A 20,663-nucleotide genomic window follows, 5' to 3' on the forward strand; every position below is an offset into this window, starting at 1 on the left:
GAACACACATATGCAGGGATGCCTCCAGTTCTTCTACACTACAAGGATGAAAACTATAACTTATGACACGAAAAATAAGATTACTGCAAGTGTAAAAATTAACAACCTGATAAATTCTGCAGCTGAGAGGGCACTTTTAGGTCATTAGCGTGGTTCAGCAATTTGCACACACAGCTTCAAGTTACACTGTTTCATTCATTTACACCATGGCAGTTTTTTCTCTTGGTATTTACTGAAGACATCTCAAATATTTGTGCTCGAGCAGATGCACCTGTGTATAAAGTTCGCCGACCACAAATAACGTTGTTTTCGTGTTCCACTGTTCATTCACAATTAAAAGCAGGTACAAATTCCTTCATTATTGCTTCAGCTAACACAGTGATAAATTGTGTTGCACATCCAAGTGAGTTGCAATAATACAAAATAAACACAAAGCTAAGTAAGAATAACCCATATTATGAGCTAGCTGCACAATCCAGTGATGATGCAGTTGTCTACGAGATAATTAGAAATCAAAAAGCAGCTGGCTGGGATTTGATGCAGCTGCACTGTTTAATGTTTTGTGTGTGGTCATTACTGAGGGTTAAGACCTGTTCATGGCAACAAAGTGATATGATTAAAGTTGATCTGATTACTATTTACTTAAACAGTACTTTAGCTCAATGTCGTGTAATTAAACCAAGATTAAATTGTCATTTCACTCTTACATGTTTACTTTGATAACAAAGACAGCTATTCTTTACACATGTACAAAATACACTGTGTACCTGCTAATGTTATGAGAAACAGTGTGCCACTTAAGGGTTAAATTGGGTTTAGAAACAGCTACATTTCATTCCAAAATAAGGGACCAGTCGGTGGCTTATTCAATAATCTGACTGATATTAAGTTTATCAGTAACTAAGTATTAGCTCTGTCTAGCAAGGCTGGAGAGAAAACGTAATTGTGACCTTGTCAAAAGAAGAATCCCAACTGGAACTGATCACATAAGCAGCAAAAAACATGCCAGGATGGCCAAATTGATGAATTGCATTGCTGCCAGTGCCATCTCAGTCTGAGAAATCACTCACACCAAAAAAGAAACCAAGTTAAATTTCTGACCCTAGGAAATGTTCTGGAGATTTATAACTCACTCCCCCCTCCCAAAATAACGAGTGTAGTTCTTTCATTCACTGCAGTAATGACCGAGCTATAGTTTCAATGTTATCTGAGTGTACCCACTTCTGAATCAATTGGGGGGAAAAAAGAAATCTGCACGAAACATTCAGCAATTAGTTTCTACCATTCTACAAAACTTATGTCATTCCCAGAACATTTTGATTTGAATGCCCATCTACAAGCTAGCAGATATGCCTATTGTGTAGACCAAGAGTTGGAAATATTAAATTAATAAATAAAATTTAAAATTCATTCACCTGCCCTCCTGACACGTGCAAACAACACAATTACAAGTTTTAAGATGTTTGGTAATGAATATATTATAATATATGCACAATATGCTCTTTCAAAGGAAACAGACATCAAATTCAGCCGAACTTTATTTTAATCATATAACAACTTGCATACACGCGCACACACACAAAACCTTAAGGGGAATAATACAACCTTGGTGAATAATAGTTATGCATCAATGTTACAATAATGACGGCAATTTAGAATGTTTGCTTAGTACAATCGTCTATGAGCTGCTAAATATTAAAAACTGACATTTTATCAACAAATTAAAACTGTATGCCATATGGACAGTTCCTATATATATTTGGAAACATGCTAACCTTTATATAATACAATAGTAACTGAAAGCACATTTTGTTCATGTACTGTGCTGAAGATCCATAAACATACTTTTGAAGAAGGAAGTGGGGTAGCACAAATTCTAGGGAAACATAGGACAAGAAAAGATTCTCTTAAACAGCAAAGTGATTTTGTAATACATTTTAAGACTAATGTCTAGACATTGAATAATACAATACACACATACACTAATCCCTGAAGATGGTATACAGCCTCCAATCATAAGGGGAACAACAGTTCTAACTTGTAAAACAGAAGTAGTAGTAAATACAGCCATGAAGAATTTAGCTGACTAAGGATTCTCATTGGAAGTGCTGCTGGAGGACTTCAGAGATTTGTGGCTCCTCTCCAATAGGGATTCAGGTTCATGATCTCGCTTCCGGGAACGTTCCTTTGAGTGTATGCTGAAACAAAAAAATTACATAAATGCAACATTCCTGAATACCAGTGTCAACAACTTTGTGTTTTTTTCTTTTTTCCAGCAACAATTTCCAAACGATCACAGATCTATAGTTTCTGAAGGGGGTGGGGGTGGAGGTGGGGGGAGGGGGGGGTGGGGAGAGAGAGAGAGAGAGAGAGAGAGAGAGAGAGAGAGAGAGAGAGAGAGAGAGAGAGAGAGAGAGAGCAGACACCAGCAGTTAAAAGTGTTTTAAAGTCACCTATATAGAATGGACAACAAGCTTTTCAAACTAAATTCTAATCTTAGCCAGGTGTTGTGGATTTTCATCAATGAAGCCTACAGAAGTTCATGAAGGCTTGAAAGAAATTGGCATTTAGTGATAATTTGAGACTGAAAACATTAAAATCCTAATTCACCAATCCAAATTTGCTGAGAATCCTGATCGCCAACATTCAGGACAGACAGCAAAACTTAAACAAGGAACACAATAAATGGAATAAGAGATACAGGAAAAAAGAAGTGACAAGGAAGTTCAAACAAACTTACTAGTTAGACACAATAAATAAAGCACAAGAAAATAAATGCAAAAATGCTCATTATAGTGGTATTGTGCCCCTATAGAACCAGTATTACTTCACAAATGCTGCTTCTCAAATATGTGCAAACAAGCCTGTTTCAGGTAATTTAATCCCACATCACCTGTAGAAGTATCACACGGAACTTACTTTACTGCGCAGCTGGTTCAGCTCTACCAAGTTCCTGCTGCATCTTCCACGAAGTTCTAACTTTGACTGTAGTAATAACAATTAAAATTACCCATTACTCATAGATAAACAGACATGAAATGTTAAGTCTTCTGCTTTCTTAGTTTCCATTGTTCTTACATTTAATAATGGTAAATCATCTTTGTGAATAAGGAAAGCAATGTTGTGCAGCTATATTACTGGTACTACATCTGTCTGTGTGTGTGTGTGTGTGTGTGTGTGTGTGTGTGTGTGTGTGTGTGTGTGTGTGTACATAGCTATTAACACTCAAATGTCATGAGCCAAGACCTGTAAAGTAAACGGAAGCTTCAAAGAAATAGTCTACCTTATATAATTCATATACCCCTAACACTCAAATGTCCTGAGCCAAGACCTGTAAAGTAAACGGAAACTTCAAAGAAATAATCTACCTTATATAATTCATATACCCCTAAAGCAACTCTGCTTAAATACAAGACTGAAAGCACTATAATCTAAATGAAAGAGGCTCGCTATTGGGAAGCTACTATAGGGTTTCATTTTGATACTTTCCACAAGATCTCATGATAAAGCAAAGAGAGAAGAAACTGACTGTTCTTGACCAAGCATTTAAGTATATATTAATCCAAATAAAATATAAATCAAATTTTTCCAACAAAGCTAGGAGCCTATATAGTGACAAACAGAGTGAGTGCTGTGCTACAGAAGCAACCCCAGAAGCTAAAGGACACCAAAATTATTTACCTGAACTGGAAGACACACAAGGTACAGAGAAATACACCTTGATAATAAAAGTTGAAGAAGGTTGACCATGTTGAATACACCAAAAGGTGACGGATAACCGTAGATCGGAAAAGCATTGTTGAGGAGTTGGGCAATAAACGGCAGCCAATCAGCTAGGGAAGTTAGACTGAATGCACATACTTTTGTTTGCTCACTGCTATTACCTGTCAGGCGAGAGGAGCAGCTGCTGGTTAAATTAGCTGAAGTTATTTCTACTGTTAAGATATGATTTTTCGTGAAGATTACTGAGAGAAGCTTGACTATTAAACAAGACAAGCTAAAAGTGCTGTAACACCATTAATCAGGTAAGAAAATAAGATGTACTACAGAAACAATTCTGCAGTACAGTAGTTAATATATGGCTTTGTAAGATTCATTTCTTGAATAATGCACTCCGAAGGCTGTGTGTTCAATACTTTGCTAATGTCTGGAGAGAGTGAATGAACTACGGGCACATCCTCTAAAAAATTTATGGCTTTTTGTGAACAATTACAGTGGCCACAAACACAAAGATTGTAGTGAGCCCAAAAAAGTTTCTTTATGGTTGTTGACTGTACACCTGTCTTGACTATTGTTTTACTGCTGTAATTCTACAACAGTTTATTTTCACTGCAACTTTTGCTTAACTCAATACCTCCCACTCTTCTTTGACTATTCCAGCAATTTTTTCTGCTTTATGTATATATTATAATGATGTGAATTGCCTGGAAACTTACCTCGAAATTGTGTTTTGTTAACTAGAAACAGCAATCATTCAGCCAATGGTGACAGGCAAGCAGTCAAGTAACACTTTGCAAATTGATTTTACCAAGAGATGTTGGAGTGAGGGTAGGAAGGGGGGGGGGGGGGGAGGGAGGAAGGGGGGGAGGGGGGGAGATTCTGCAAGCAGGCAAAAAACAGCCAGAATTATGTTGGCAATTACACTGCACTCAAGCCATAAATGATACTTCATACACATAACGAACTACATAAATGTTCAGGAGATACTCTAGAGGAAAAAAACAAGGATAATGCAAAATACTTGACTTACAATTAATATATAGATACAAACATTGACCAAGAGAGTAATGTAAAGCCAATAATCATGCAGGTCATGCAACGACCATAGCTTCATAACTAGTGTCACCTGTCACCAACAAAAGCAGTTTTAACCTGAACTACTTATCAGCTGCTACCATTAGCATTTCTAAGAAGAAAAATCCTCGCATGGTAGTTACCCATTGCACCCAATGGGTTGTTACAGCATTAAAATGAATGGAAAACAAACAAAACAATATGCACACAAACATAATGAATCACTAAATTGTGTTTCATATCAGCAAGTTAGGCTTATAAAATAAGCGAAGAAAGTTGGCTGCAATTTTCTTAAGACATGGATGAAAGGAAGACATTACAAACCCTTTATATCTACAATACATCTATGAACTTACAAGTAGACAGAGAGATGAGAGCAACGAGAGAATAGCTTAGGATCCCTGTTTTTGGTAATCAGACCGTGCCCAATTTTTTGAATTTTCAGTTCCCAGAAATTATTGTGAAAGTCCACAAAATACCCACCTTGGCTACTGTAACTTTTTCTCACTGGGTACCCCATGATTTTAGCAACAAATTTCTTGTGTGGAAATATGTGTGGGGTCTCTCCATTGACCTTTTACATTTGATGCATCATTCATTTTTTACCAACTTATCCTGGAGACTTTAGGACAAATTTACCAGTTGTTATTTTCCCCCCTCCTCAAACTGCAGGTTGTTCTTGTACTCCTTGGAAACAACGGACATAACCTTTCTACCAGATTAAATCAGCTTAACATTTACTTGTGCAGAGGACCCAGACTATCACAGTAACATATCTGTGCAGTACAGTTTTAATGCTGTTCAAACATTTAAGAAATTATATTTCACAGTTGCCTACAGTCAGTATTCACCAAATGTGGCAACCATTTTGCACAATTCCTTCTTGTAGTTATATATTAATATAAAATGGTACAAATACATTTGAATTTAGCAGGTCATTTCTTAAATTGTTAAAATGTCGGGTGAGCTCGCCTTATAATGGGTCACCGGCTAAGGATTAATTGCTCTTGGTGGTAAAATATCTTAAATAGAAACTCAAGAGAGCATTACTTCAAATCAATCACAGTGAAATGCTCAACACCACTGCTTCAGATACTCATATCCAAAAATATTATGCAGGGTAAAGTAACCCGGATTTTTCCAGGATTTCTGGTTAAAAATACACTTTCTCCCAGACGAAAATACACTTTTTCCATGTCAAGTAACAGTATACTTTTCCTCGGAACTGTGAAACTTATCAATCCTTTTAATGGTTGTGAGTTATACACCGGCGTAGAATTTCCCGGCACTTAGAAAATGAAACTCGGGGAGAACCCCATTTTGGAAGGATGTCCGATGTGCAGTAACATGTACACTGCATATTTTCGTATTACGAAAGTATAAATTTGAATTCCACCGAACACCACATGTTACTTTCCCAAGGATTGAAATCCGAGACTGCGATGCGGTTTTGTAAGCCAGTTGTAGCTCGTGTCATGCGATCTCGCCAGCCAATGACAGCGGATATTCAGAGCAAAGGACACGTGATGTAGTCAGCCAATAGCAACATCACAGTTAAGTAGTGTGAACACACAAATAGGAAAATGTAATGGTTTAAATTGATACATCGAGTGTCGCTACAACAAAAGAAAGCTTTTACGTATAGTATTGGTCTCTAAGATTAATAAGCTGCAAGAGAAGCTAAGCTTTCACACATGATGTTGATCTTTTCTGTGCGTGTTACACTTTAAGACACATCACAAAAATGCACCAGTAAAAATTTTGACAACGACATAAATGTCTGATGATCTGGGCTCGAAAATATTCTAAATGGTCGTCCTCAAAGATTTGATTTTTGAATGAGAGTCAAACGCTCTGTGATTTAAGAAATTCATCAGACATTCGCGCACAGAGTTCATCTTGTGTAAAAGGAAATTTACTTTACTTGAAAGGTATGCTTTTTTAACAACAATTTGGAATATTTTCCCGCGACCTGTTAGAAATAGATTCGTTTCAGCAGTTGCGCCAGATGACAGGCGTCGCCGCGCTTGCGCAGCTACGATGATGCAGGAAGCCCGTACGTTCGCATGTATAAAACATTGAAAGATCTTACGTTATGTCATAATATAAACAAGACATTCGAGGATACACCAAGAGCATGGGAATTTTGTGAACAATACTAAAATGCATAAATTGGCTTAAAGTGCACATTCGTATGTCCAGATTCATATGTAAATTTTCTTGGAGTGCCACTACAGTTTAACTCATGTTAGGTTCTTTATTATGGCATAATAACCATACATGCTAGAAGATGAAAACGTGAACTTAAAATGCAGCTAACAGTTGAAATTAGCCAATGGTGTGGAATTAAACACTTCGTTTCAAATAAATTGCTTGCCTGAGCAGGACAGATTAATGAAAGTCAAATTTCTTTAACAAATCGACAAAAATAACTTCATTTTTCTGCAAGGCGATGAACGCTTCCCTGTCAGAAAGGTGGAAACAAAAATAAAATCTGAAACTAATAACATATTTTAGCCTTCCGTAATTATGTGAATGTATTTTAGTTCACTTGATAGCTCCTGGCCACAGAAATCCGTTTTCCTTTCATTTGATGTGAGAGAAATAAACGAAGAGGAAACAGCAAAATCATTTAACGTAAACGCAAGTCACATGGAGACTACCACCTCCCACTAAAACTCAGACTGATCCGTGCATCAGGTTCAGATCTACAATATTTCCGAACCGGGGCAATATTAGATAGTGGTGCTCCCCCTCCCTCGAGTGTTTGAGGTAGGACGTCAAATATTTAAAAAATCGATTTTTCAAAAATATCTTCATTTTGTAGCGCACGTCTTTCTGAAGAGTCTGATACATAAAAGATATATGTTGAAGGGAACTTAAGACATGTTATTTAGTCTCAAGTGTGCTGAAGTGCAGTGCCACGCCTCTTCACAAAGCATTCTTCCATTACACGTCTCTGTATTTTTCTCTGTGGAATTCAAACGTGTAATATTTTGTAATGGGTGCCATCAAACTACATTCAGGCCAGTGGAAATTAAAATGTCCTGTGGTGCCTCTCCTGCTCCCAGTCAGCCGGTTTGGCATCCCGACCCTCTTCAAAAAATCTCCAGAACAAGAACGCTTCAGAAAACTTGCAGTCTTTAGTGCCTATTAGCTAATAACTTGCTGTTTTGTGTGACATAAAATTAAATATAGGATACATAAAACGAGTAAAGACATGAGACAAGCAAGACAGTACACAATTCTTCAAACCGTAAGTCCTAGCTTTTTTTCCTCTCTAATCTTGCCACAGCTTTATATGGCATACGTTCCTTTTTGGGAAAGAATCTATTACCCGATCAAAGTTCGTTAACACTTTGCTACATGAAATACGAAATGTCGTTATCTAATACTAGAAAAGCTGTTGTTAATACAAATAGTACCAAGACTGGTGTGGTTTCTCAATCTGATTATGTGTATTTTGTCAGTCTGCTAGATAAAACGAAACAAGCCTGTAGTATTTTACTTTCAAGGATTCTATCACATTTGTATTAATAACATCATTATTAATTATATTATGCAATTGTTACACACAGCAAATAAACGAGACTGTTTTGGCACAAATGGTCATTTTTATAACACGACAGAATATAATTCATGAAATACCAATATCAAATGCCTATTAGGCCTACTACAAGCAAAAAGTTTCACATTTCATTCATACTCTCTAGCTTCTGAAGCATGAGATTGAAAAGTAGTAGCACGAAATTCATATAAAAATTTAAATATTCATATGCTTCCGTAATTTGTGAGAGTCCCTGTTTCTTCACCCTCCTCGTTCTAACAAACAATCCCGTCATCACTAATTCTGTAACTATTCCTGCCAGTGTCAAAATTTATTCTGTGATTAACTTCACTAACCCTGTCACAATCACCCGTTTTATTACCCTGCATTTATTCTCTGGTTAGGCATTATTACGTGTTCGTACAACGCGTTTTCCGCGATACTCCCAGAATAGAACTTAGCGGCTGCTAGCCAGGGACTGTATAGTTGGCCCTTAGTGGTGTAGCAATCTGGCCAAAAATTTTCCGTCAAAATTTCATTTTCTTGGATACACGGAGAAGACAACACGTAATCTGTTAGTCGTTTATTTCCACTATGCCAGTCTGAATCATTGGAATTCGCTAGTAATTATAACAATGCTCATCATTTGCAAACTCAGTCAACCACATAAACAGCAATCATCATTCATCCTTTTGGCTTTATTCGCTCAGCTTGTATAGACACGTCCCCTTTTGTCTGCAGGAAAGTTTATTTCTAGATGCAACGGGGATTCCCCTGACAGAGACGTCACGTACACTATGCACGCATTCAGAAATCAACTGACGATTCATTCAGAAATCAACTTAGAATTAGATCAAAAATGTTCAAAAACCAACAGGGATGCATTCAAAATCATATGAGTAATCGATAGACCAACGTGCGCTGGTTCTGCTAGGTGCTTTGTGAAACAAGGTCTTTTCCTCAATAATATGAATTCCGAGGATATTTTGGTACAATATGAGAATCTTTACGACCAATATGTGCAAAAATAATGTGGGAAAGATGAAATTGAACAATGTGAAATATCATCTGTTTCACACAATGTTATTCAAGTTTACTCATCAACAAGTGAAGAGAAGCATACATCAATGGTAAAGACTGTCCTTGACAATCATCATCTCAGACAAAATCAATAAAAATTAAATATGACTGAGAGGCTGAGGTACTTTACCAGGAATAAATGAAGCAAAGGAGTAAGTAATGAATTTTTAGTACTAAAGAATAACCAGCTGAACATCTAAAATGGATAGGATATGGTAACACAGGGATTGAAATAATTCTGGCATCTATGCACAGCAGCAGCAGGGCAAAAACACACAATAAAATCACATTAAACACTGATCAACTATATTTTACTATGGTCTACAACCTTGCAAAGCATTAAGTGGAACCATTCAAAATGTTTATTCTGCAAAAAGATCTTGAGAAGTGAATCAACTGGGAGGGGGAGGGGAAGAGAATAAATAAAAGAAGGTGTGAGCAAGGCAACTACCCACCCAGAGCAGAGGAGGGTTTGGGACCATCGTTTAAAACAACCTATGCAAGCAATGACCAGTCTGACAAAGACATAGTAATTTGTCAGGTATTCCTGTGTTAGCATTATTAACACCTTCTGAAATGGGAGAATCTGCAGTAAAACTGCCAGCAAAGAGGTTGACGGCCAACAATATCTTGTTATGTTATAAAACTTGTTGCTTCCGAGGCTGAATGAGGACAGCTTCATTTTTAAAAATATGGAGCACCCCCTCAATGGAGTCACCATGTATAGGAATATCTGAATGAAACTAGACCGAGTCACTGGATTGGTCACCAAACAGCTGGAACATTAACACTTCTCCACTGGCCTCCACGGTCACTACATTTGACATCCTGCAACTATTTCCTGTGGTGTTTCATTACACACAATGTTTATGCACCAAACGACCACAGAATCAAGAGGAGTTATGACACCCTATATGTACTGCCATAACATCACTGACTATGGATGTGCTTACCTGAGTGTGGGAGGCATTTGAGTACTGATGCAGTATTATTCGTGTTGATGATGGAGGACATACTGAATATCTGTACTCTAAAACAAGAGCAGTTCATAAATATGTGTCTGAAATTTCAGAATTGTTTGTCTTAAGATTCAATATAAATACATATATTCTTTTTGAAACACTCTTCATTTCAAGACGCAGTAGTTCAGAATTTAAGAGTAACAATGCTTGCAACCTAAACACACACATTTCTCACAAACTAGTAAAATTTTTAAATTTTACCCACAATAAACTATTTCCACACTATTCATTTGTGTTCACAGGAAGTCTTGTTTATAGAAGTGGGACTACTCATCAGATACTATCTGATGTGTCATTACTGTTTCACCGATTATAAAACTTCTCCAACCTAGCTAAAGCAATCTTTACAAGTACTTCCTTCTCCATATACAGGGTGATTCAAAAAGAATACCACAACTTTAGGAATTTAAAACTCTGCAACGACAAAAGGCAGAGCTAAGCACTATCTGTCGGCGAATTAAGGGAGCTATAAAGTTTCATTTAGTTGTACATTTGTTCGCTTGAGGCGCTGTTGACTAGGCGTCAGCGTCAGTTGATGCTAAGATGGCGACCGCTCAACAGAAAGCTTTTTGTGTTATTGAGTACGGCAGAAGTGAATCGACGACAGTTGTTCAGCGTGCATTTCGAACGAAGTATGGTGTTAAACCTCCTGATAGGTGGTGTATTAAACGTTGGTATAAACAGTTTACAGAGAATGGGTGTTTGTGCAAAGGGAAAAGTTCTGGACGGTCGAGAACGAGTGATGAAAATGTAGCACGCATCCAGCAAGCATTTGTTCGCAGCCCAGGAAAATCGACTTGCAGAGCTAGCAGAGAGCTGCAAATTCCACAATCAACTATATGGAGAGTCCTATGAAAAAGGTTAGTTATGAAACCTTATCGTCTGAAATTGGTTCAAGCACTGTCTGCAGCTGATAAGATTAAAAGAATCGATTTCTGTGATTTTATCCTTGCTCAAATGGAAACAGATGAATCTTTCGTTTCAAAGATTGTGTTTAGTGATGAAGCAACTTTCCACACTAACGGGAAAGTCAACCGTCACAATGTCTGTATATGGGGCACTGAGAATCCGCGGGAAACAACTCAGTATGAACGTGACTCGCCTAAGGTGAACGTTTTCTGTGCCATTTCAGCCAATAAAGTTTTTGGTCCCTTTTTCTTCGAAGGTGCTACTGTAACTGGACTACAGTATCTGGAGATGTTAGAGGATTGGCTGTTCCCTCAGCTCGAACAAGAAGCACAACAATTCATATTTCAGCAGGATGGAGCGCCACCACATTGGCACTTATCTGTCCGTAACTACCTGAACGTCAACTACCCGAGGCGATGGATCGGCCGCCAGGCAGCCCGTGACAGAGCACTTCATCACTGGCCTCCAAGAAGCCCTGATCTTACCCCCTGAGATTTTTTCTTATGGGGGTATGTTAAGGATATGGTGCTTCGGCCACCTCTCCCAGCCACCATTGATGATTTGAAGCGAGAAATAACAGCAGCTATCCAAACTGTTACGCCTGATATGCTACAGAGAGTGTGAAACGAGTTGGAGTATCGGGTTGATATTGCTCGAGTGTCTGGAGGGGGCCATATTGAACATCTCTGAACTTGTTTTTGAGTGGGGAAAAAAAAAAAAAACCTTTTTAAATACTCTTTGTAATGATGCATAACAGAAGGTTATATTATGTTTCTTTCATTAAATACACATTTTTAAAGTTGTGGTATTCTTTCTGAATCACCCTGTATTATTACATTTAAGTATGGATGACAAATCTGTTTTCACAACATTTGAAACTACAACTACAGTATGTTAAACTTTTTTTCATCTTCAAAAGATGTGAAATCAAGTTTCAGACATACCACAGAGTGCTATTCTAATACAGCAATTCCAGCAATATTTTACACTTTTTTTCCAACTACACTGCCAGCCAATATTACCATAGTGTTAAAATTAAAATCTTTCACTCTTTGAAGGTCAATTCACCTTTCAACTTTATCACATCAATAAGAATTCATTACCATTACCCACACCCCAGCACTGCTTCAGTGTAGGAATGTGTCAACCCAAGTCAGATGCAAGGCATAAATATTTTGACACAGCTGGTCAGCAAGAGTGCAACATGAACACTTGTGAGAGAGCTAAGCGAGAAATTGTAAGACAAGCACACACAAAACTGCCTTCATTGCCCTCTTAACGTTAAATAAGATGCAACAGATAGGATGCAACAACACCTATCAGTGACCTGATGGAGCAGTTAGAACTACTGACAAGCAAATTAAGCAAATGTAGCAGAGCCAGAGACAGTTGACCACTTGTAATAAACTGGACCAATTAAGTTAATGTAACTGGTGTGTCTCAGCAAAACCTTCTCTCAGTTCAGGATAAATAACATGACCAGCTAGCTTAGACAGTCAATCAGTAGGATTGATGGAAAAATTTGCAAATTTGTGGTAAGGTCTTAGGGGACCAAACTCTCGGGCTTGGGGGAGGGGGGGGAGCCGCACGGACCATGACAAGGCACCTCAGACGGTGCGGCTAGAATTGATGGCAAATTTCTTGTCATTTGCACTCAATTCTCTGATTATTTTATTGTTAACATTTTGTTTAAGATTGTTCCAGCATTTTCACCCTGTGACAGTCATACACAGTATGTCTGGTGTAATGATAGCAATTCCACAACCACAATTAACTGACACTGAAGTCCAGGAATGTATCTACCACTAATGGGTAGGCCATGGGTCCTCCCACCAGTTTCAGTTCAGGCCTCAAGATGCTTTGACCCTTCAGCTTTGTACAGGCCAGAGGGCATACCTAACCGGCAGGCCAGGATCAACATACATCACATCATCAGACTTCATGGCATCCAATACCATGGTCCTCCTGAAGGGACAATTCGGGCAATGACCAGAGAGGGACCGAGCATTCTCAGGGTGGCATGTGAATCAATTACACATGCACCTCAGTCACACCTTCTTTGATCTGCCCCATGGAAAGCGCCTTTGAATTGGCATGTGGACACCTGCCAGGGTGGCAGTCAGCTGTCGATGCTGACTGACAGTGATATCTAGCAACACAGTCTACCACTGACGATAGCAGATTGTACTACAGCCTTCATAGCAACTGGGTGACTGGGGCTACAGCAATGAGGTGTATACTGTATTGAACAATAAAGTGAGTAATAACTAATCTTCTTTTATTAGCATGAAACAATGTCCAACTGTTTGCTGGCAAATAAGCTGATAAAACAGCAAGATTTCCAGTGCAGAAATGGGTGACCCCTAGACCATAAAGCTAATTGAAATCCCACTGAATATGTAATTTCATGTATATTGAAACACCATTTTGTACTGAGAGGTATGAGAAAGCTCAAAAGAATGGTGACTGTATTGCTCCTATATAACTGTACTGAGTTAACTGTCAAACGATAGTTCAGGTGCCAATCTCAATTACAATCAATGGTACTCTCAGCACAAGTAACTCTCTGCATGGAACGTATGTTAAATGCATTTATCATAATATCATCTGATCTATAGGTGACCATCTGGGCAAATATAAGAAGTCACTACACTAACTAGTACTTGCTATCCCCCACCCCACTCCCTTGAAGTGAATAGTAAGAACTGATTGCATTATGTAATTCACAAGCGTCTACAGAAACTTCTCAATGACTTGGGGAACATACAAGTTTAGAGGGAACCAGGGAGCAGGTTTCCAAATTTCATACAATTTTGTGGAGCTTGAGATGGTAACTGTGTGCCTGTGCCACTGGCAGTAACATTTTCAAAACACTCCCAACCTGGTCTCCCAGATAAGCTGTTTTGTCCACTGTTCATTTTTTCTCAACATTCTACCAATCTTTAATTGAGACATATTAGCTGTAACTTCCTTGTTGAACAAGAGAAATACATAATTTTTTTTGCCTTGAATACCATATTTTCAGTGTGTGTGTGTGTGTGTGTGTGTGTGTGTGTGTGTGTGTGTGCGCGCGCGCATACGCGTGCAACAGCAACATGTGCCGACTGAAGAAATTTGCTTTTGGAAAGATATCTTTTCAGTTGATGAAGTGGGCTTCTTCAGCAGGGGCAAAGGCAGGCAGACAGACTTGTTAAGCTCACCAGACAAAATATTAACCACCTCCTCCAACTTTGGAGAGCTGTGTATGGACTGTCACTGAATGCAGCTAACTAGCTTCCAAGTGATCACAAATGGAACTGCTAGCACAGTCTGTTAGCTCATTACAGACTACTGTATATGGTGGCACATACACTGTCTCAACAGGCCCAACAATGAAGAAACAGCACAGTAGTTGAGTGGAAGATAGTAGTAGGGTCTGACTGTCACAATTTTTCCTCTTTTCAAATCATGCACGGTATCTACTGCACCAACAACCCAATGTGGCACTTAAGCCATGTGATGAAGATGATAAGTTCATAGGTGTTTCATGATGTTTCTCCTACTATCATTTGGGCTTTATACATTAAGGCTAATGCAAACATTAGGCAGGATGTGTATTTTAATATTCTCAGCAAACAAGTAGTTGCCTTTTCTTCTCCATTTAAATGATAAGTATGCTGTGGACAATCCCATTTTTCATGCTGACAACAGCTACATCCGCAAAACTGCTTGCAAATTTCTTAATCCGACAAATAATCGCTTTCTCTATTGCCCTTCGACTGGTTGCTATTTCACCTTACCTTAATCTCACAGAGCATGTCTGTTACTATCTGAAACGCAAGTGAAATATAGGACTCAACATCCACACATTTTGGTAGCTCTCCAGGACAATCATCAAAGTGAATTCAGTTACATGTTACGCACATGAAGAAATTTGTGGACACTCCTTCTCACATAACTGAGGCCATTATCAAGACTAGAGGTGATGTTTACATGATATTAGCATAGTCTCTCCTGGGAGTGACTAATTTGATATATACGCATATGTATTCAGTCAGCTCTGAAGGGTTTGTCCTAAACCATAGCAATGCCCTCTCTTGCTTATTTGCCTATACACTTCTCAGTGAAAATTATGGCAATATGTTAATCATTTATATGATACTCTTAAGCGATGTGTTTTACTACAGCCTTACTGGTTATCATGTAACAATGATATGTATTATAAAAAAATCAATCATGAGATAATATATCAGCATGACAGAAACAATCCTTCGCCAAACAGTAGAAAAATTTAGTCTAGCAGAGTCCATTAGCATACACTGCCAGAAGACACCTTGTATATTACAGCAGCTAACCAAGGTGCCATCTACATACTTAAATTTTCGAAACTGATTATTCATTAATGTACTGCAACATATCCAAATATATCACTGGATATTGGTAATCTGTGGCATCTGAAATGTATCCTCACAAAAACAAAGTGCATGCATGAAAGATGACATAGTAAAAGCATGCATTTGTAGTCATATGAATTAGACTTTGAGCAGTAACTGGATGAAGGTTACAAAATTTTGCCTTTTTGCTTGTTAAATATTTAAGTTTTATTTTGGGCTGCTCTTTCATTTATATGATACAGATATGAGCAAATTTTCTTTGTCATGTTTTATTGCTTTACAGATTATGTGGGACACGGAGACACTGACAAAAAAAGTCATAGACAATGCTGTAATGCACACCACTTTACAGACTCATGTTTGTTTCACTTTACAGATACGTAGGATATTGAAGAACCAAAAAAGTGAAGAATGAGCTCTGGTCCTGTTCACAACATTGTTAAAAGCAGAACAAAGACGTATGTGTGTGTGTGTGTGTGTGTGTGTGTGTGTGTGTGTGTGTGTGTACAAACATTTGTGTGACAATTATACACTGCTCAATATTGGTGCAATTGATCTTATATGGTGTTCATTATTTAAATAGTTAGTGAACTATCATTAGGCTTACAAGACTTCATACTAAAAGGCAAATCGCATTCAACCCAACTTCTGCTGGTTGTATAAGCATACTATTTGTACAGGCTGTAATTTTTAAGAAAAGACACACAAAACTGCAGTGGATTTAGTTTAAGATATACATTATTATTACACCACAAAGAGAGACAATTGGTTAATGACAAACATTAGTTCTCATGACATTCTTAGAAAAAATGACTCTCTCAACAACGGGCCTTAGCAAGTGTTAAGTCATATGTAACATACTCAAGCTTAGCCTGAGCTACTTACATGGGCTTAATCGTGCGAATATTTATGTTTATCAATACTTTCTGTTGTACCTGAAAAGCGAAACATCAAAAGAAATGTAAAGATAGAAATAAAATTTTGAATTACAAGGATAAATGAACAGATATTTAAATGAAAGAGTGAAAAAATTGGTTACTTTTCCAAAGAGCTGAAGTTATCCTAACTGTTTGTTTCACATATCTTTTTGATTTTTTGCAATCTCTCTTTAATAAAATAATATAAAACATCAAAAGCACCAATGCAGTGCCAGATGGAAAAAAATCTACCAACCTCAAATAGAAATATCTCACGTCTTGACTTCCTCATTACATATATCCGCAATTATTGTACCCTTAACCATATTTTGGCAATGAGACATTGTATCAAGACAGTACAATACTGGATAGAAGTGATTAATGTTGAACTCTTGAGACAACTTCTCTGCAACATATACCATGAGATGGGCTCTATGGGACCCGTAGTTTAAACTGAGATTTAAGGCGCAAATAAATTGAAATTTTTAATGTCGGTTACATAATATTTATTTTATAATTATGCAAATATTGTTTAAATACTCCTCGTTTATTTTGTTGCACTAAATGAAGTCTGCAGTATGTTTCATTTCATCTCACAAAATCAAATAATTCTGTGTGGTTTTTTAAACAGTAATTAACTGTAAGAGAACTTGATTACATAGGAATAATATTATGGATCTCTGTAACAAGAGAATCTTCACATAAAACTAAATTCCAGGGTTTAAACTTCCACACATGAACTGCTTTTGACAGGCATAAAAAGAAAGTCTGCAAAATTTAAATTCAATGTTGGGATCTAAATATTTTTATCAGCACTTTGAACACATTTGATTTAAACCAACACTAAGTACTTTCTTGCAGAAGCAGAAAGGTCCCCATCACAATTTTCCTGAAATTCTTCCTCTGACAGATCCTCTACTAATATAACTGGTCTCTGGCTACAGCAAAACAATCTTATTTTTCATCTATTTGTTTTGAACTATATCACTATATCTTCCTCCATCCAAATAAAACAATTTCATCAAATTGAGGATTGTTAAAACTGGCCTTGGGGAGAGGGGGAGGGGGGGGGAGAGAGAGGGGGGGGGGGAGAGAGAGGGGGGGGGAGAGAGAGGGGGGGGGAGAGAGAGGGGGGGGGGAGAGAGAGGGGGGGAGAGAGAGGGGGGGAGAGAGAGGGGGGGGAGAGAGAGGGGGGGGAGAGAGAGGGGGGGGGGAGAGAGAGGGGGGGGGGGAGAGAGAGGGGGGGGAGAGAGAGGGGGGGGAGAGAGAGGGGGGGGGGGAGAGAGAGAGAGAGAGAGAGAGAGAGAGAGAGAGAGAGAGAGAGAGAGAGAGAGAGAGAGAGTGAGTGTGACTTTACTTTAAGCATTATACACTGTTTGACAAAGTGCAGCACCCAGAAGGCACAGCGAGCGGTCAATGTAGCTTTGTACGTGTACATACCTGCAATTCTCTGTGACAGACGGAATGACAACCAGAGTGTATTAGTGTTGACTGTGTTTTGTTTTATTCCAGCCTTGGTAGGACACACAAGTGACATGAAAAGCCTCTGATGACGTGTGATCACTGAAGGACATGGTGAAGGACACCTCAATGCCAACCAGCATGGATTCCGAAATCATCGATTATATGAAAACCAACTCCTACTTTTCTCACATTGCATGCTGGAAGTTTGGCTCAAGGCAGTCAGATTCAGTATTTCTTGATTTCCAAAAGGCATTTGACTCAGTACACACCTATGCTTATTTGTCGAAAGTTCCAGCATATGGGGTATCAATTGAAATTTGTGACTAGATTGAGGACTTTTTAGTAGGTAGGATGCAGCATGTTCTCTTTGATGAAGGGCCATCGCCAGATGTAGAAGTAACTCTGGGTGTGTCCCAGGGAAGTATGTTGGGATCCTTGCTGTTCATGTTGTATATCAATGACCTTGCAGACAATATTAACAGTAACCCCACACTTTTTGCAGATGATGCAGTTGTCTACAACTCAGTACTGCCTGAAAGAAGCTTCATAACTTTAGTCAGGTGTCGATAAGATTTCCAAGTGGTCCAAAGATTGGCAACTTGTTTTAAATGCTCAGAAACTTAAAACTGTGCACTTTACAAAATGAGAAAAACATAGTATGCTATGACTGTTAATATCAATGAGTCACTGTCAGAAGTGACCGACTCATACAAATACCAGGGTGTAACTGTGGGGATGTGAAATGGAATGGGAAGAAACACTAATAAAGGGCAGCATGACTGGTCACAGGTTGGTATGATTCCTGGCAGTGTCACAGAGATACTAAAGGAACTGAAATGGAATACCAAGACAGATGTAAACTATCACAAGAAAGTCTTAATGAAGTTTCAAGATCTCACTTTAAATGATAACTCTAGGAATATACTATAATCCCTCACTTATTATTTAAATAATGAATGTGAGAGTAAGATTAGAATGATTAGTGCCATCATTCTTCCTGCATTCCATGTGTGTATGGAATGGGAAGAAACCCCATAACTGGTACAATGGGAGATACCTTCTGCCATTCACTTCACAGTGGTTTGCAGAGTTATATGTAGAAGTGGAGTTACTCCTCAGTCTTAGGCATACTGAGCTACAGAAAACCAAATTGTGATGAATCATTTTGTGGTAACATCAATCTTGATAAAATATCGATAGTTAATAAGAAAGATAGAAAGAAAACATGTCGAACCAGAATATAGGAAAAATAAAATAAAAATACCAACTAAATGAAGTAGGGAACTGTGTACTGAAGAGTCAGACAGTAGGTGAAAGGAGGCACAGGATTGAAAGAGCCATTAAGGATGCTGCAGAAGAAACAACAGCCATGAGAAGCACAGGAGTTCGGGAATGCATAGCTGAAGATTTTAGTTTAACAACAGAGGAAAAGGATAAGGACAGAATGAGATTGTTATAAAGAGAAACCAGAAATAATGTGGAGTAATAAAGGGGATTACGAAGGAAACTGAGATGACAAAAGTCATGGTATAGCAATATGCACATATACAAATGGCTGTAGTATCATATACAAGAGGTATAAAAGGACAGGGCATCAGTGAAGCTGTCATTTTTATTCAGGTGATTTATGTGAAAAGATTTCTGACGTGATTACAGCCACACAATGGGAACTAACAGACTTCGAATGCGGAATGGTAGTTGGAGCTAGATGATAGGGCATTCCATTTCAGAAATCCTTACGAAATTCAATATTCCAAGATCCTAAGTGTCAAGAGTTTGTTGAGAATACCAAACTTCAGGGATTACCTCTCACTAAAGACATTGCAATGGCAGACGACCTTCACTTAATGACTGAACAGTGGCATTTGCGTAGAGTTGTCAATGCTAAGAGACAAGCAACACTGTGTGAAGTAACAATAGAAATCAATGTCGAATAGACAATGGACGTATACATTAGGACAGTGGGGAGGAATTTGGCATTAATGGAATATGGCAGCAGAGGATCCAAGCAAATGCCTTTTCTAACAGCACAACATCACCTGCATCGTCTCTCCTGGGCTAGTGACCATATTGGTTGGGCCCTGGGCGACTGGAGAAATGGCGTCTGGTTAGATGAGACCCAGTTCCAGTTGCTAAGTGTTGTTGGTAGGGTTCGAGTGTGGTGCGGCCCCACATAGCCATGAGCCTAGGTTGTTAACAAAGCACTGTACAAGCTGGTTTTGCTCCAGATGTTCCAGAATGGTGTTTGCTGCATTTACATAGAACGGATTGGGTCCTCTGGCCCAAGCAAAATGATCACCAACTGGCAATGTTTGTGTTTGACTACTTTGAGACCACCTGCTGACTTTCATGCTTGACTGGTTTGAAGAACATTCTGGACAATTCAAGTGAATGATATGGACACCTCAATTGCCCCACATGAATCCCATTGAACATTTATGGGACATAACGAAGAGGTCAGTTTGTGCACAAAATCTTGCACAGCAACACTTTCACAATTATGGATGGCTACTGAAGCAGTATTGCACAATATTTCTGCCAGGGCCTTCTGATTACT

At 38.4% G+C, this 20,663-nt stretch overlaps 1 protein-coding gene across 3 annotated transcripts in view; it reads right to left on the reverse strand.

Annotated features, from left to right (window-relative positions):
* Positions 1-1,520: 1,520 nt before the first annotated feature.
* LOC126457481 (myeloid leukemia factor) overlaps positions 1,521-20,663 on the reverse strand; it is a 133,426-nt gene continuing 114,283 nt past the window's right edge. For 2 of the 3 annotated variants that reach the window (XM_050093775.1, XM_050093774.1), the window contains one exon: positions 1,521-2,198. In XM_050093775.1, the coding sequence (XP_049949732.1) occupies positions 2,087-2,198 (112 nt within the window). In that variant the 3' untranslated portion in view covers positions 1,521-2,086. Of the gene's footprint in view, positions 2,199-16,610; positions 16,661-20,663 lie in introns of all 3 variants that reach the window. The other variant, XM_050093776.1, reaches the window with a different exon arrangement.

This window comes from Schistocerca serialis, chromosome 2, assembly GCF_023864345.2.
Source record: "Schistocerca serialis cubense isolate TAMUIC-IGC-003099 chromosome 2, iqSchSeri2.2, whole genome shotgun sequence".
In the NCBI taxonomy this organism is placed as follows: Eukaryota; Metazoa; Arthropoda; class Insecta; order Orthoptera; family Acrididae; genus Schistocerca; species Schistocerca serialis.